This window comes from Haliotis rubra, unplaced genomic scaffold (assembly GCF_003918875.1).
Source record: "Haliotis rubra isolate DU_JTF1 unplaced genomic scaffold, ASM391887v1 Scf52, whole genome shotgun sequence".
Classification (NCBI taxonomy): Eukaryota; Metazoa; Mollusca; class Gastropoda; order Lepetellida; family Haliotidae; genus Haliotis; species Haliotis rubra.
Window position 1 is genome coordinate 2,914,216 of NW_025767213.1, and position 19,244 is coordinate 2,933,459.

The 19,244-nt window shown below is 43.3% G+C and overlaps 1 protein-coding gene across 1 annotated transcript in view; it reads left to right on the plus strand.

Annotated features, from left to right (window-relative positions):
* LOC124292497 (dynein light chain Tctex-type 5-B-like) overlaps positions 1-12,757 on the plus strand; it is a 28,938-nt gene extending 16,181 nt beyond the window's left edge. The window contains exons 4-5 of the mRNA XM_046729611.1: positions 9,995-10,208; positions 11,396-12,757. Coding sequence (XP_046585567.1) covers positions 9,995-10,208; positions 11,396-11,599 — 418 coding nt within the window. The 3' untranslated portion in view covers positions 11,600-12,757. The remainder of the gene's footprint in view (positions 1-9,994; positions 10,209-11,395) is intronic.
* The last annotated feature ends 6,487 nt before the right edge of the window (positions 12,758-19,244 follow it).

Below are 19,244 nucleotides of genomic sequence, written 5' to 3' on the forward strand. Positions count from 1 at the left end.
TAGATGTGCCTTTTGGGGGTTAGACCCATTCTCTTCCCACAGAGGTTACTCCTGTCATATCTTCCTCCGTAACCTCTGTTCTAATACGGCCATATTTTATTCTTTTTCAGAAGAAGTCCTCCTTGGGGTACATATAAGCATTAAAATGTCCATTTTAAAAGCCCTCGACAGTTGTAACAATATTTCAATAAAATATTTTACCAAACAAAAACTTCGTTATGTGTGGTGAGACCACCCTACAGGGCCCGTAGAGGGCCCCTACAGCCAAGAGCAGGTAACTCTGGCTGTGTACCTCATACCTCACTTTTCATGCTGTAAAATTAGGCCGTGTAGGTCGATTGCATAGTCAAGAAGCTTCTGAATAAGAGAGGCGATGAGTGAGATAGAGTCAAATCCTGTATGTATGGTTCCTTTTTTTGGCTCGAGCTAGCTGGAATCTTTGTATGACTTTTTCATTCATGATTTGTTGTAACTTTACGGCGTGTTAAGCTGTCTCCAATACGTGGCAGGCAAGATGGCGGACAGCGGGGTCCGTTTGCTTTCCTTCTCCTGGCTTTAGAAAAAGCCTTGTAGTCGGGTCGTAAAGGGGCTGATATTTCATTTTGTAGATTATACTTGCCTAAATTCCTCTTTTTCCAGGCTTTAGGTAAGTTTTGCTTGAGTGTTTTCGTGGCCAGCGTTTACATTGTCGGCTCACACATGTTGCTCTTTGTCACCTATATGCATAATTGCGGCAGCTATTATGGCTTTGCGCTAGTATTTAATAGCTTTGCTGTAACAGTTAAAATATCGCCCGGCGTTGTATTTTGTTCTGTTTTGTTGTGTGCATATTATATTATGTATATCATTACAGTCCTTGCTATTGTCATAAGCGTGGTTCTGTTTTGCAGCCCAAGGGGTGTGTCACCTGTAGCGGCAGTTTGTAAGCCTCAGGATCGCCACCTGGTTTGCTTACGTTGTTTAGCGGAGGAAGCCCATGGCGAACAAAGGTTGTTCTATGTGTCAGGCTTTCTCCCCGCACCATCAAGTCCAGGCGTGCTGATTACATGTTCTACACGTCCTTACTTCAGGCGAGGGGGACATTTGGGGTCAGGAGCAGCCTAAAGACAAAGATAAAAAGCAAAGAAAAGGCGGCTTCCTCTCTTTTGGGGGATGCTCCTAAACGGGCGAAGGATGCGGGGCCTCTGGCTCAGTCACCTGCCATCCCCTCAACATCACAGGCACCTTCCCCCCCTCCTGTCCCTGTTTCTAACCAGCTAACAATTGATTTACTTTCTGATATATTGCAGAAGCAGATGGATTCGGTCCACACTCTCGTGGCTGACGCAATGGCTGGCCTCCGTCAGGAGATTGGCGTCCGGCCAGGTACGGGTGTGTGTGCCGGGTCTATGGCGGGCAGTGCTCCCAACCTCAGCTTAGGCTCTGGTGTGGGGGTTTCTGTCGGGGGTGCGTCGGCTCCGAGTCTCGTCTCGGTTGCTGGCCACCCCTTCGCTGTAGTAACTACTACCGGCCCGAGCCTTGGCTCTGGGTCTGGTCCAGTAGTTAGTAGTTTGGCAGGCTCAGTCCCTGTAGTTGCAGCTTCGCCATTTGGTCCCACCGCTTGCGCCCGGCTTGGCGGGCCATTGATGTCGGGATCATTTTGTCTACCATTGAGGAATCCCAGCGCGGGCTCTTCCTCGTCCGCGGCACCAGCGACTCAGTGTCGAGTCTTGGGTCAGGTGTGCGGGCAACCCGGCTCTGCTCGAGCCTTTGTCCCTCTCTGTAGACCCCTCGGATGATCCCTCAGAGCTCTCTCTGGTTACAGAGACCTCACTCAGTGAGGATCGATTCGAGGAGGCTATGGAGGAGGATGAGGGTCGGGAGGAGTTGGGTACGCCTTTGGTTTCGCTCGGTGCGTCCCTGAGGCAGATACGGGAGCGTATTGCCTCTGTCCTGCCCCAGGTAGTGGTCAGTACTGGCGCACCCGACCCTCAGGAGTTTAGCCTCCCAGGGGAGGCTTTGCTCCACCAAGGTGGGGACACAAGGCTGCGTATATTACCCTCAGTCTTGTCTGAGGTAATCAACCCTCCTCTGTGGTACCAGGTCAGGTTCGATTTGCCAGAACTTGACCGTCGGTACCTCATGGGGAAGCTTGCCTTTACAATCCCCAGTGGTTGGCGATTGTGTTTACGCATCCGTCAGCCCTGGGGGTTAAATCGGGTAATTCTATGGCTTCAGCCAAGCAAGGTCGCCCGGCTTCCGCCCGTTCGACTAGCGCTACAGCGCTTAAATCCGCCTATCGATCCTTTGAAGAGCAATACGCGCAATGCGGTTCAATGCCTCAAAGTGGCGATCCATTCGCCTACATCTACCGGTGTTGCAGAGGCAACTACTGGATGTGGGTGGGGTGGAGGAAGATTCGTCTCCCTCCACCTTGGCTAAGCAATTAGCGGAGGTACAGTCACATCTGGTAGCGATTCTATCAGGTCGTCGGCTTGCCAAATGATGTCGGCGGTGATGGGCCTCCGTCATTAAGCCTGTGGCTTTTCGTGGCGAGGTATTAAGCCTGCCGCATAACAGGCTCTGCTGGCTGCCATTCGGATGGGTTCTACCCTGTTCCCGGGGCAGCTACAGTAGTCGGGGAGGCAGCGGAGGCTGTCTCAACCTTCAAGGACTCTAAGCCCTTGCTGGAACAGCCTCACATGTCTCGCTCGCGGCCCCCGGTTGCCTCCTCCGCATATCCTTCTGCCGCGGCGAAGGAATCTGTTAAATGGGCTCAGCCCTTGCAGTCGCGGAGGGGTAAGGGCAGAGGCAGGGGCAAGGGCAAGCCACGGGCCCACCAGCCTTTTCAGAGGAAGGGAAGTCAGCCCGGCTTCCCAGCTATAATTCCTCCGGAGCCCTTGTTGGTACCAGACCAAGCAGTCGGAGTACTGCCGAAGTCAGGTATTCAATGTCTCATGCCACATATCCCTGTGGGTGGTCGACTTTCCCTCTTCCTGTCGGAATGGGAAAAAGTCACGTCCAATCCCTGGGTCCTGTCCACACTCAGGGAAGGCCACATGCCACAGTGGAAGCGAGACCCACCCCCCTTCTCTGGGATCCGTTGCACTCCAGTGCCGGCTGCCCTAGAGAAGGCGGAAGTGCTCCGTGCCGAGGTCCAGTCGTTGCTGGACAAGGCAGCCATAGAGGTGGTTCCTGTGGGACAAGAAATGTTGGGTTTTTACTCAACTTATTTCCTTGTCACCAAAAAGGACGGAGGGTTCAGACCTATTCTAAACCTCAAAGGTCTGAACGACATGTTAGAGGTACCGTCCTTCAAGATGGAAACACTGCGTTCGGTGATTTCGTCTGTGGAGAAGGGAGATTGGCTCACGTCAATCGACCTCAAAGACGCGTACTTCCATGTCCCTATGCACCCCGAGTTCAGGAAATACCTAAGGTTTTCCTTCGACGGGAGGTGCTATCAGTTTCGGTACTCCCCTTCGGCATCTCCACAGCGCCGCGGGTGTTCACCAAACTCATGCTAATTCGAGCTCAGGTAGCCAGGTCACAGGGCAGGTGCTGTCACCCGTACCTAGACGATTGGCTCCTTCGTGCGCTTGCCACTCACTTGAGTCGAGTTGCGACACTTTCTGTGATGAGTATTCTCACCAAGTTGGGCTGGATTATCAACCTCAAGAAATCAGAACTGGTTCCCACCCAGGATCTGGTGTTCTTGGGGCGAGATTCGAGACAGCGAGGATAGTCTCCCTGTCTCGGACAGCGTCACCAAAGTCCAGAGAGTTGTGTTACAATTTCTCGAGTTCCCCAGGGCCTCGGCTCGGACTTGGCTCCAGTTGCTAGGCAACATGGCGGCAGCGGTGGACATCGTTTGGTAGCGGTTGAGGATGCGACCCATTCAGCAGGCTCTAGCTTCGAATGTGGGTCCACACCCAGGGTTACTGAGTTGATTCTCCACACTCCAGGGTGGCTAATTCCTCATTTACGGTGGTGGACACTGGCAGGGAATTTATCCAGGGGCTCCCTTTGGACATCCCATCGCCAGATCTCTCAATTCAGACGGGCGCTTCCCTCACAGGGTGAAGCGTGCTGCTGGCGCCCTGTCGGTCTCAGGCCTGTGGTCACAGAGCGAGGCGCAACTGCACATCAATGTGCTAGAATTGAGAGCAGTCAGGTTGGTGTTCAAGCGACTTCGGGAGCAGGTTCAAGGCCGTGTGGTCCGTCTCGAGATGGACAACCAGGCGGCAATGACCTACATCCTGAAGCAGAGGCTGATGCGGTTTCCCGTCTCTTCTGCAGGAGGCATGGCAGTTTCTGCTCTGGTGCGACCAGTTCGACATACGGGTGATGCCTGTTTATCTCCCTGGGGCGGACAACGTTCGAGCAGATGCACTCTCTCGTCGTATCCTGGCCCCACACAGTGGATGCTCCATCGGGGATATTGGGGCTATCTCCCAGTTGTTGGTCGTTCCAGGTGGATCTGTTTGCATCTGGGGGCGAACCAGATTCGGTGTTTTGCTCTCGGATACGGATCGAGAGCCATCGCCCAAGGCGCTTTCCAGCTCGATTGGACGGACAGGGTTCTGTGGGCGTTCCGCCACTACCCTGATTCCCAAAGTCCTCTTGCAGCTTGCCACCCAACCAGCTCGACTTCTTGTGCTCCTTGCACCCCTTTGGTCGGCTCAAAGCTGGTTTCCGGTACTACTCAGGTTTCTGGCTCAGCCTCCTGTACTATTACCCTTTCGACCGGACTTACTATCCCAGAACGGAGCGCCGCACCCGAATCCCAGGATTCAGTGGGTGGCCTGGCCTCTGTCCGGAATCGCCTCCACGCGAGCGGAATTCCTGCACCAGTTGCAGACACAATTCTGGCTCCGCGGAGGGATTCGACAAACGTTCAGTATGAGGATAGATGGGCCTGTTATGAGCGCTGGTGTGTCGGCAGAGGGATTCTTGATCCCTTTTCTTCAACTGTAATTGAAGTACTGGAGTTCTTGCAGTCTCGGTTAGACTCGGTTAGAAGCCGCTACTCCACGGCCATCTCTGCCTTCCATATCCCTGCCGACGGTGCTCTCTTGGGGCAGCACCCTCTAGTACAGCGCTTTTTAGCAGGCGTGGACAGAATCCGTCCGACTGTCCGGCGGATTAGTCCCCCGTGGGACTTGTCAATCGTTCTTGATTGGATGTCCGGTCCTCTCTTTCACGATCTGTCGTCTCTTTCACTCCAGCTGTTAAGTTGGAAGGCTGCCTTTCTTGTGGCGGTAGCGTCTGGCAGGCGGTAGGTGATATCCGATATCCATGCGATGTCAGCAGATCCTGCTCTGACTGTCTTTCACAAAGACAGAGTCAGCATTCGGTTGCCAGACTCCTACCGTCCTAAGATTAGCGAAGCCTTTCATATACTTGGCCTATCGAACTGCCAGCTTTCACTCAGCCTCCATCGTCCGGTACCTCTCTTGGCGTGCTCCGTCTTAGATGTCCGTAAGACTCTCAAGGCTTATATCAAGCGAGCGGCTGCTATCAGGAAAGATAAGCAGCTGTTCTGTTGTTATGGCGGTGGCAAGGCTGGTCTTCAGTGAACAAGCAGACCATATCTAGGTGGCTTGTCTCTGCCATTTGTTCGAGTTACTCTTACAAAGGATTAACCATCCCTCAGGGTTTAAAGGCTCATTCGATTAGGGCAGTGGCGACATCAAAAGCATACGCCGCGGCACTGCCCATTGAGGAGATCTGCTCAGCGGCTATCTGGAGCCGACCCGAAGTACGTTCATCCGCCACTATCAGCTGGACAAACACTCACGGGAGCGTGCTCGGTTTGGCCAGACAGTTCTCACCAGTGGACAGTGTCGTGATTCTCTAGCCGAATGAGCCTTAGAAATCACGTTTGCTTTTCTCATGGTGTAGGTGTTAATAAATTCCTCAACTTTATCGGTGGTGGTATCACTTTGGTGGTGGTTTTTACCGTATGTAGCGATTATCACTCGCTACAGTCACTGTGTTCATCCCTGCACCACGCTTAGCTGGTTTGGGTTGCTGAGGGATATATATTGGACTCGCCCATACTTTCCCTCCCATTTTGATGGTTGGGGGGTGGGACTTGCGTCAGTCTTTATAAATTCCACCAATAGCCTATCGGCTAGGCTCCTTTTCCCCCGCCTTGCCACGCCCCCGCCTGATTGACATCAGCGGTCAGGTGACTAGGTGAGTGTACTTTCTCTCTCTGTCGCGGCTCCGGCTGTGCCTTCGACTGAACTTGGGGGTATGTTAGGCAGACAGAATACCGCTCCCGACTCAACATCGTTGGGAGTCTGTCTTATGCTTATATGTACCCCAAGGAGGACTTCTTCTGAAAAAGAATTTTACAAACCTGGAGAGGTTATGAATTCTTTGAAGAAAAGTCCTCCTTGGGGTACCGCCGCCCACCTCCCCTCATTCTGTCTGACACGTTCAGCATGAAAAGTGAGGTACGAGGTACACAGCCAGAGTTACCTGCTCTTGGCTGTAGGGGGCCCTCTACGGGGCCCTGTAGGGGTGATCTCACCACACATAACGAGTTTTTTGTTTGGTAAAATATTTTATTGAAATATAGTTACAACTGTCCTTGGCTTTTAAAATGGACATTTTAATGCTTATATGTACCCCAAGGAGGACTTTTCTTCAAAGAATTCATAACCTCTCCAGGTTTGTAAAAGTTTTCTCGAAGCATACGGAAATTACCGAGGCCTTGCGAATGGTCACTTTTGAAACAACGTCGCTGATTGCACAACTAAATCTGATTGCCTCCAATCACGAGTCTTGAACGCTCACACCATGAAAGGGCCGTATTAGAACAGAGGTTATGTAGGAAGATATGACAGGAGTAACCTCTGTGGGAAGAGAATGGGTTAGACCCAGATATGAGTTTTATTTTTTGCTGTTTCCATGAATACATGACTTAGGCCGTGGCTATGAGGATGTCATCTTGTCCGGAGCAGATCTCCCAAACTATACATGCCAGCTTCATCAAACTTGGTACATATGTCAAGCATGATCCCTAGATGTGTCTTTTGGGCTTTAGAGCCAGATATAAATGTTATTTTTTTTGCTGTTTCCATGGAAACGTGACTTAGGCTATGGCTATGAGGATGTCATCTTGTCCGGAGCAGATCTTCTAAACTATATGTGCTAGCTTCATCAAACTTGGTACACATATCAAGCATGATCCCTAGATGTGCCTTTTGGGGTTGACACCCAGATATGAATTTTATTTTTTGCTGTTTCCATGGAAACATGACTTAGGCTGTGGCTATGAGGATGTCATCTTGTTGCATTTCCATGGCAACAAGCCAGGCTTCAACTGAATTTGGTGGTAGTGCTCCTTTCTGGAGCATATCTTAAAAACCTTTCAATACTCTCCTTCCACTTTGCTGTTTACACTCCAAAACGTTTGACATAATCATAACTAGTAGACATATTCATAAAGAGTATTTTGCCGTTGCAGGGGATATTGATGACTTTGTCATCTTGTTATTAGTTAACTCATGTGTACTGAAGGTAATGGAATATTATTCCGAGCATGACACATTTTCCTGTATTTTACGTGGTGTTGTGACATTACTGTCAATGTAGGTATCAAATTATGGTAAATTGTAAAGGTATGGTTCTGGACATGTGTCATGGAAACATAACAGGTGTTTAGTGAGGTCACAGTGCCCAAGGGACCAAATTCTTTGATGTGAGTCTATGATTTCTCAAAACATTGTCTCGTGTCTATTTAACATCCAAATATTTTGTTGGTAGCCTAGTGGTTAAAGCATTTGCTCATCAAACCAAAAGTCCAGGTTCAATTCCCACATGGATACAGTTTGTCATTTCAAGCCTATTTCTGTCTTATCTACAGTAATATTAATTGAACATTACTGACCGTGCAATGCAAACTAACTCACTCACTCACTAAAGCACTAAGTGATAACAATGATTCAAATAGTCCCAGGTTCATGCTATTGTCGGGATTATTGTCAGCAAGACAAGTGTGACCAAACTGGTCAATTGTCTGATTCTTAAGTCTTAAGTTGCATCACTTCGGTCTTTCCTCCAACATCAAATTCTATATATACTGCACCTGACATGTATTCACAAAGTGCTCCTACATAACTATATTTTCATTAATAATCATGTGAAATTTCTGTTTATATAAGTTTTCTGTATTTTCAATAATTTTTCTCAAACACTGCCAATGGGTTTTGGCACAGACTGGAAGAGCAACCTAGGTTTAATAGTATCTTTGATCATGATCTTTTGTGTGATTTGAAAGGCAGCATCATTCTGTCTCTTCTTGGGTATATTAGTCGTTAAAGTGTTTTCTCATCATGTCGAAGACCCGGGTTTGATTCCCCACATGTGTACAATGTGTGAAGCCCATTTCTGGTGTCCCCCACCATGATGTTGCTGGAATATTGCTAAAAGCGGCACAGATCTATACTGACCACTCACTCACTCTTCTGTGTGTGTCATGTGACATACAAACATCACATGCTCCGACCCTTGTACTGCTGTCATGTGACATACAAACATCACATGCTCCGACCCTTGTACTGCTGTCATGTGACATACAAACATCACATGCTCCGACCCTTGTACTGCTGTCATGTGACATACAAACATCACATGCTCCGACCCTTGTACTGCTGTCATGTGACATACAAACATCACATGCTCCGACCCTTGTACTGCTGTCATGTGACATACAAACATCACATGCTCCGACCCTTGTACTGCTGTCATGTGACATGCTACTTGTACTGCTGTCAATACAAACATCACATGCTCCGACCCTTGTACTGCTGTCATGTGACATACAAACATCACATGCTCCGACCCTTGTACTGCTGTCATGTGACATACAAACATCACATGCTCCGACCCTTGTACTGCTGTCATGTGACATACAAACATCACATGCTCCGACCCTTGTACTGCTGTCATGTGACATACAAACATCACATGCTCCGACCCTTGTACTGCTGTCATGTGACATACAAACATCACATGCTCCGACCCTTGTACTGCTGTCATGTGACATACAAACATCACATGCTCCGACCCTTGTACTGCTGTCATGTGACATACAAACATCACATGCTCCGACCCTTGTACTGCTGTCATGTGACATACAAACATCACATGCTCCGACCCTTGTACTGCTGTCATGTAACTGTTGACTTGCTTTGTTTTGTTGTGTTTGTATGTTCGCCGCCTCCGTGGTGTAGTAGTGTGAGCGTCCTCCTGGACAGCAGAAGGTTGCAGGTTCGATCCCCGGCCGTGTCATACCAAAAGACGTTAAAATATTGTACTTGTTGGTCCCTGCCTAGCGCTCGGAATTAATGGGTAGAAAAAGGACTGGTCGGCTCGGAGTCAGTATTATGTGTCTGAGTGGGGTATTCATGCTTGACTGCGGCATGGTATCTCAGTGAGCTAGCAGTATAAAGCCAGCTTCAGTCTGGGCTAGTACAAGCAGCCACACATACACACGCATGCATGTCGTCATGTGAGCGAAATGTTCTTAAGCACGACGTTAATCCCCATTTCACCACACCTTGTTTGTTTGTTGTTTAATGATGCACACAGCAGTATTCCAACTATGTGACAGCAGTCTGTAAATAATCAAGCCTGGAAAAGACAATCCAGTTATCAAGATTATAAATGAGTGAGTATAGTATTACGCCGATTTTAGCAATATTCCAGCAATGATCAACATTACGAGCATTAATCAATTGGGATACAATGACATGTGTCAATGATATCAGCGAGCCTGACCACCAAATCCCATTAGCCTCCTCTTATGTCAGTCATGGGTTGCTGAAGTCCAATTCGAACCCAGATGTTCACGTGTTGACAACCAGGAAGTCAACTTGGGAATTAGGTTGACCCTTATGAAGAATTCAAATTTTGAGACCGGACTTTATCCTAAAATAATTATTGAATAAATTTGCCTCCACTAGTTTCTAACGTGTCAAGTATTTTGTGTCTGTTTCAGTTCTATGAGCACTGTGTCGTTCCTGGACGAGCCAGGTCATGATGAGACGTATCGCGTCCCAGCGAGGTTTGAGAATACATACCAACTTTCCCCAAACAAACGCTTCCCTTACACCAAGGTCCAGAACATTATAAAGGACGTTCTGCAGGCGTACTTAGCAGAGGAGAGATACGAACCAGAGCTCTGCAGACAGATGTCCAAAACTCTCTCCGAGGTAAGCAGGCAGCAGACGGCATTGGTTTTGTTCTCTGGAAACATTTCTTTAATTGCTATGGGGTTGAATAAAGCGGAACATTACCAGGTCCATTTTCAAGGTTCGCTTTGAAATGTGACATTTATTATCTTATATCCTTTGTAGGAGAACAGTACATAGTTACCCCATTTGTCTAAGATGTTGAAATTCACATGCTGAGTTGCTTCCCTTAGACATGCCAGAAAAGTTGGCTCTCAGGTTTGAAACCCAGATTCCCCACTTTAGTTTTCCAGCCACATAACCATGCTCATGTGGTTCTTTTAACAACTGCATTGCTTCAAAATATATAACTGACACATCCTGATACAACTGCTGTAGAGTTCAAAGCAGTGTTTAGTCCAGTTCACTCTTTGAAGGTGCTGGGTGTTGAAGAAAGGAAAGATCTGACAAAGATGTTAGCTGAAAATAGTTTCTCCATAGTCTTGTATGTTTAAACCCGACTTTCTGGATAGCTTTGAAGATGTCTTGCATGTTATTGATTTAATGTTTGCTAACAAATAATCAGGAGCTACTATCTGTAATATTACAGACTGTGGTGATAATAAACTCTCACTCACATGCTCAGTGAAGAAGGAATGGAATTAATTTAGTTCTTCAGTCTGATATTGATTCAGTTTTGAAGGAATGAGATGTCCCTCTTAGATGACATCCCCGGCATAACTGTGTCTGTTTGAAAGTTAGTAGATTTGTGGAGTACGCTCAGAGACTTGCTTCATTGCTTGTCTTTGTACTAGAGCAGTGTGGATAGTATCACTCAATAAAATGTCTGTTCCAGAGTCAGTTATTTACAGGACATTGTCATATAGTTAGACTGTTGCTATGTGAGGTCTTAAACTATAAACAAGAAAATTTCCAATATGTTGTACAATATTTGTCCATAATGTGTGTGTGTACTAGTGTGCATGTGTGTGTAATGTAATGTAATGAACAAACGAAGATGTGTATGTTTGGGGAATTTAATATTTTTTTATATTCCCGTTCTCTCCTTTTAGAAACTGAACTGAAATTTAGTTATGTCCAGCAAATTTTCTCAGTTTCTGTGAATAAAGCCTTTGAAAAGTTTAAAACGTGATAATCACTTTGTACAGTTAGCATCTAATCTGTTGGCTATACATGTCTCATCAGTCAGTATTGATGCCTCCATCCAGGTGATAAAGGCAAGAGTCAAAGAGTTGATGATCCCTCGCTACAAGATCATCTGCCTCGTCCACATTGGTCAGCTTGGTGGTCAAGACATGCGGGTCAGCAGTCGGTGCTTGTGGGATGCCGGTAGCGACACTTTCTCCACGTCAGAATTCCGAAATCAACATTTATATGCGATCGGCTCTGTGTATGGCGTGTACTATGAATGAGATAACTGACATGTATTACTGCTATGAACACTTGTTGATAAGCAATAGGGGGTTGTAAATTTCATGTTGTAAATTGAGCGTTGACCACTCAGGTATACATGAGTTATGAACCCCCATACCATTCCTCACTGTGATAGACCAGTATTGTTTGTTCATTGGCTGCTGGCCATAGTTATTGTTTAATTGTTTTACCTGTGTGAAGGTAAGGCAGGATCGGATTTCATTCAACAGCTGTTAAGTATAAGATTTTGTTATTATGAATTTATTGATTGAATTGAACTAAAGCGATAGAAAAGATTTATGCATTTTTCATATCAAACTTAGTAAAAATGTCATTATCTTAAATAATGTTATCTTTTTTACTGATCCATTATTGACCCAAGTTGAATGGTTTTATCAAAATACTTTATGACTGTTTTGACCTAATTGCTTGGCAATTTTCTCTAATTTAGATAAAGTTTGATGTAGAGAATCCTATGAAAGAATGTTTGCCATCTGGAGTTTTGGAGCTTTAGTACTAATGATATATTTAGGTGTGGTACAGGTAACTGATCTGCCATGTGTTGGATACAAACAGCTGTTGCATTGTCTTTTACATACAACATGTGGTGTCTTCCATGTAGGATGGAATGATATATTACCATGGCGATCATGAATATAGATGCTAAATTAATTCACCTGATTCACTGACTGAGCTACATGATCAACTTACCAGGTAAACTATACAGAATATTTAAACATCCAGAGGTTTGGCTACAAATGCATTTTAAATGTAAAATCTGATACATTGTACCAGTTTAATGATAGGTGTACAATATACATTGCAAGATTTCTTATACCATTGCTTTTGCCTGAATTGATGAAATCTTATCTTAAAATAATTTGTCTAAAATTCACTGGGTAATAAATAAGGCAATGTATTTGTTGAGGAAGAACTTCACATATTAAATTATAATGGAACTCATTTCCAACTGAGGTAGAAATTGATAAACAAAGGAAACACCATTTTCAAATTTGCTGCAGACTGTATATATACATACCTTCTGCCCTCTCCCCTGCTTTGGCTCTCAATGTGACTGACTGAGTTTAGTTTTACGCCGCTTTTAGCAATATTCCAGCAATATCACGGCAGGGGGACACCAGAAATGGGCTTAACACATTGTGCCCATGTGGGGAATCGAACCCGGGTCTTCGGCGTGACGAGCGGACGCTTTAACCACTAGGCTACCCCACCGCACCCTCTCAATGTGAGTCAACTGTATGTCTTATGTCAAGGAACAGATGGTGTAACTGAGTTGTTTCTCTTAGCCCTACCAGGATCTGCTAGTCATGGGTTTGAATCTCAGATTCACTTAGATAATGATCCTTGGTCCATCGACACCACATTTCTATCATTTATTTCACAAGGGAGGTGGTTGGGGGCTTAAGAAATGAAAAACTGAAGGAATCTGTTTCTATCCTGCACTGAATGTTTGGACATTTCCCTAAACTAACTCAAGCTTCTTATTTCTTGATGTTGAAATGAAATCTAAACATGTAGATTGACTTGTGAAATCTGACACTGTCTGTCACACAGAGAATCATGGTAATCTCATAACCAGGTGTTATCTACATTGAGCGTACAAGGATAATTTTCAATCATGTACATATCATTGTCTGCTGCCTCTGTAGCCATGATGGTCATGTGATCAGCAAAAACTGACATGTTTTGTGTGGAGTTGTGGTTCAGATAGTTTACAGTTTTCAGGGAAGGAGTGAGTGAGTTACAAAATATTGTCACATCGGCAATATTTCAGCCATATCGTGACGAGAACAATTAATTGTTATACATAGTAATTAATGGTAAATTATAAAAAACTGTCAACGGACAGTAAAATAACCAGATTATCACAGATATGAATTTAAAACTAGTAATTAAATCTAAAACAGTTTAACTATAGATGACAATACAATATGAAAACAGGCTATAGATTGCCAACAGCTAAAGGTAGATCACCATACTAGGGACCATGGGGACTTGCAGTACATTTGCTTCCTGCATGGGCCCTAGCTGGATTTACATCATTCCTTTAGCCGTTAGCAATTGAGACAAATCTAGCCATATATTAAAATAACACATATTCTACGATTTCAGGGAAGGAGGTCGTATTGTGATGACTTCATATGTGAGATGAATGAAATGAGATAGTATCTACTTACATTGTTGACAACTTCATTCATTTTCTCGATAATTAATATGAAAGTTAATACTTAGAAAGGACATTTTCAAATTGTAATGTGTTTCCTAGGCAAATAGAAGTTACATGTACAAAGATAAAGTTTGAAGCTTCCTAATACAGTAGTGTATCACTTCAGTGAATACTTTGAATGTATCACCTCTAGGAAGGAAATAGTCAATACTTTCATAACCTGTCCTGTACCACCCTATTTAGGAAGTGGATTTTTTTATAGCTATTGTAGAAGCTATGTTAACGTTTCCCTCACATTTATAAAAGTATTTCTCATTTGTTTGTTGTCTTGCCTTGGTATGAAGTTTTAAAAGTTGTGTTGAGCTAAAATCAAATACCTCAATAGCTCTGTCATGTACTGTCTACCTAGCAGATGATAACTTTTATAGTGCACTTTTTCAAGATTTTAATGGAGACACAATCAAACAGACACTCTATTCAGTGTTCACTATTGTTATATCTCTATTTTATGATGATAAATACCCTTGATGTATCCTTCACTATAGCTTTCAGTCTAGTTCATATTGATATTGATTTTATTGTGTCCAGACAGTTTAAACTGTTCTTTCAAGACTGAAACATGTGCTCAACTGTGACATATGACCAGAGTTGTTGTAGCATGAGACCTACTACCCCAGCTATGATACTCTGAGAACCTCGTCCCTGGCCTAGTGGATATAGCATCTGTCCATGGATCACAAGGTCGATATTATGATCCCTGGTCAAGACATATCAAAATGTGTTAAAAGATGCTGGTTGTTGTTGTTACCTTTCTTGGTGCTTGCCATTAAATGGGATGTACCCGTGAAGGTCAGGGTTAGAATATTGATCTTCAGTAACCCATGCTTGTCGTAAGAGGTGACAAATGGGATCGGGTGGTCAGGCTCGCTCACTTGGTTGGCACATGTCATCGGCTCCCAATTGGGATCATGCTGTTGATTAATGGATGCTCATGCTGTTGATCACTGGATTGTCTGGTCCAGACTCGATTATTTACAGACCGCCGCCAAATAGCTGGAATATTGCTGAGTGCGGCGTAAAACTAAACTCACTCACTCACTCATTAAAAGGGATGAAACAAGTGGTGAGTTCCAAGTCAGTGTACTCAGTCTGAGTGAGTTGGTTGACACATGTCATCGTATCTCACTTGCGTAGATTGATGCTCATGCTGTTGATCACTGTATTGTCTGGTCAAGACTCGATTATTTACAGATCACCGGCATATAGCTGGAATATTGCTGAGTGTGGCGTTAAACAACGACCCAACCAACCAATTGAGGTGAAACTGTGTAATATGGAATTAGTCAGGACTAGTACAAGCACACATGAACTCACATGATGAACATCATGTCACCTCACCACATAATAACAGTTAATTATTAACAGGAATAAAATTGAATATTTTAATGCTTGTTTGAATGATGCTAATAATGACGTCACATGTTCAGAAGAAGCATGAGGAATGTTTGTTAATGTTAAGACCATGAGCACAACTTCTGTTTGTGACAAGATATGTGATGACTGCTAAACTGAAGGTACAGTGGTGAATGGGCCCAGGGTTTGTATCAGGGTTGAACTGAGATACAATACACTGGACAAACAAGAATGGTTGCTCCACTCAGATAGTCTTTGTTAGAGTCAAACTTAGTCCAATTTCAGTTTGACAGCCTCTGAAGAGAAACACTATTTGCAGTTACCATCATGATGCTTCCTTACCAGAGAGTTCATTTCAGATATGTCGTAAGTAATACATCATCTTCATTGAAATATACAAGTCATTTATGTACATACATTTCACATGTTGATACCCGTAATGTTACACATGCTGATGTATATATGGTAGCCTTCCATCGACTGTGACCCCCCTCCACAGACTGACCTTGGTGTGTGACATGCCAGCATGGCAGTGTACAAGGTGGCTCCAGGGAGATAGCCCTGTGAAGGGCGGCCATGGTTGTGATTCCTCTGCTGACAGTAATGCCTTATGTGTGGTATACCTGGGAAATTGTTTTATAATGGCCGTGTGTTATATGCCTGTGTTGTGTAGCATGATGGGATTTTTCTTGTGTTCATGTTCCGGTTCAGTTTTAAATGCGTGGCTGTAGAAGATTTCATCTAAGACCTAGAAATATTTTTCCATGTTTGTTAAGATAATTGTTGCTTGGCTTTTCATGGTGATAAGTAACCTGCTGGTTGCCCATTTTGAAGGGGCACTTTTCACTAAGTGTCTTTTAGCAACTCCAGGATATCCTCGCAAGTGTTCAGATACCATACTTGCTCTGATTATGAAACTTGGGTACTTAGGGTTAATATAACCACACAAAAAATTAACTGAACTGCTGATAGGCCCAGTATTACTGAGGGCAGTCCAAAGTCCAACGAATAATGTGCTAGCAGCGAGTTCGCTATTCGTTGGCACATTATTCGTTATACAAATAACGAACCCGCTGCTAACTTGAGACAGCTACTACTGAGGAGAAGGATGTTATTGACATCACCACTGTAAAGTGATTAAACGTAAATGGAATAAATATGCAGTTGTTTCTATGGATGAGGCCAGGTAACAGAAACTACATTTAGAAAGCTCCACGCATCAATGAAATACCAACCTGCTTGATATGTTTGTGTGTTCCCTCAGTGAACAAAAGGTTTTCCCGGTGTGTAAGTGCTTCTGTAAACAAACGTGGGGACAAAATATTTGGCACTATTTTACAAATGAGACTTTTTACTCAGGCATTGTATTCTTGTGCCTAATGTTACTTAATAGTCTGAATGAAACTACCTCTTAACCTTCAATGGTTTAAGAATAACATTACTGCTATATGAAACATCACAACAGTTGTGTGACACAACCAGTATTAATGTCTGCAACATTTCCATACAGAAACTTGTTTATAATTTCCTCATCTATTGGTTTAAAGTAGTTATTTTCAGATAATGTATGGCTGTATTTACACATTACAAAATCTTATCAAGTTAATCAGACATAGCTGACCCTGTGACATAACGTAATGCATAATAATAAATAATTGTCTGTTTGTATGGTGCATATATCCATGCATAGCGCATGCATACGATGTAGTTTAGCCCCAAATCAGTGTAAATATCCAGAATATAACCAAATAATTAATTACCGTTACCCCATGTCCATGTTCACTGTACTCCTTGTGAAGGAGAAAGCATTAGTGACAAGATCACATGCTCAGAAGAGAATGTCTATGATATGAATGGGATTTTGTTTACCTTTTACATAAATCACCATTTCAGCAATGAGAACCATACCTGTATTATCTTGTGTTTTCCATATGAAACAGTGGGACATACAAAACATCAAGCATCAATTTCTGATTTCAGGAATTTTGTTTGTGATATTCATAATACACTATTAAAAAGTACAAGGCTTTGAGTAACTATCAGTATTGGTTTGACAAAGTACCATTATTGTGGACATCAGTTTTCTGAGCATATTTACTTGATAAAAGAAAAGTAGATATGTTTTGATTTAAAGTAGGTGTGTTTGGAATATTAGTAAGAGAGACATTCCAGACAGTTTATTTCCATTGAAACCAGTTCTATTTATGCAGTCAAGGGTTCACTTTTATGAACTTTTTTTGTGTGTGTAAACAGGTACTGATAAAGTTACAATGTTCATGATATTCTATGAGTGTTTGCAATAAAATGTCACATGGATATTTATAATTATGGGAAACATTTCAAAATTGAATAGACTTTGAGCGTTTGCAATATGAAAGGATGTCATTTACCCTGTTTATCGTTGTTTTCTGGGTTAACAATCATCTCATGGTAAAGTTTTTGTGTTGCACGTGAAATGCTGTTCTTGTTTCAGCACCAGTCATTTTGTGTTGCACATATGTATAGCATGGGAGTCGTCCATGTGTAATGTACTGTGTCAAGTTGAATTTGTTATTGATGTTTTAGATTAGGTGTGCTTTAATCAGAGTAAAATATTTTTGAAAGTCATTTTCAAATATATCTGGCAAAGTACCATCTTTGATGATCCAGAGTATTATTGTATGCTGATGGATCTGGACCCATTGGACCCATAGCTTTATCGCCAGCCTGATTCATATGGCATGGCACTAAAAATAGCCATCCAATCAAATTACATTCCTGAGAAATTCCAAGAAAGGTGTGATAGTGACATCACCAAAAAGAATTCTGTCATGGTAGAATGGATATATAGTAATACTACTATTAATAGCATATTTCTACTGCCTGTGAGGCATTAGAAGGTTAATAGTCACATGACTTATCCCACTGGGTACCCATTTTCTGCTACACTTGATTATCAAGGATGGAAGTATCAATGGACAATCAGGTTTGAAATATTTTGTTTACATATTTTAGTGTTTTAATTTTGATACATTTGTATCCAGATGGGGTAAAGCCTCTCATTTCTCCTGTCTCAGAAGTTGGTTGTATTCCCCCACACAAACAGCTGGCACTTTGTATAAGGGTAAATTGTAAACTGTGATGTGTCAGAAAATACACAGGGTTTAAAACTGACCTCTTTATTAGATCCTGGTAAAAGTTCAATATTAACATGATCAAGATCATGCTTTTTATGACGTATCAATTTTTTACTTATTGTACAATTTTTAGTCTCAAGTGCATATTTTTTATATAAAATCATGATTTATTGGGTTTCCTAAATGTACTCCTTTAATAAATTATCAGTGACATACAAACATTAAGATGCTGAGTGAAAGTAATATTCAATACGAAAGCGTTTTCACTCTCTTGACTTGTGCACAAACGAGAAATGGGTGTGGTCTTATATTGTGATTTCAGTTGTAAAATTAGTTTATATTCAGTGTTTTTTTATTATTTTAATAGCTTGTGCTTCATGAACTCTGAGTGAACAAATGTATCTGTTCTTTCTGTGTACATATTTTTAGTCAAGGCGGTCGGAAACATCAGTTCACTGAACTGGAACTGTTTTATGACTTCTCATCTTCAAATATCTCTGACACTGAGAACCCACCCTCTTCAACCTACATTCACCCTGTGGAGTGCACAGATTCTTATCACAGTAACTGGGTTTTTGTCTAGCTCATACACTGACAATAACTCTCGCCCTCACAGAAGCAGCCGACTGGAACTACACTCCACCCTCTATAGTCCACTGTACATGAAGCCTTGGTGTTCTGGGATACCTCCGTCAACGCCCATGCAGTGAATGATGTGCATGTTGCCCATTTTCTAACATGTATATTGAATGTTATTGATGTGACCATAGAATTATGGCCTTGCTTCCTGTTTAAGCCTCTGTTCATGTGGTGTGATTTGTGTATATTTTCTGTCCATAGTTACCTTCCTTTGTAGTTCCAGGATGCGCTGATCATGTTTTTTAATTGGCCCGAATTGTAGTCACAGATCTGTCAACATCTGTTCTG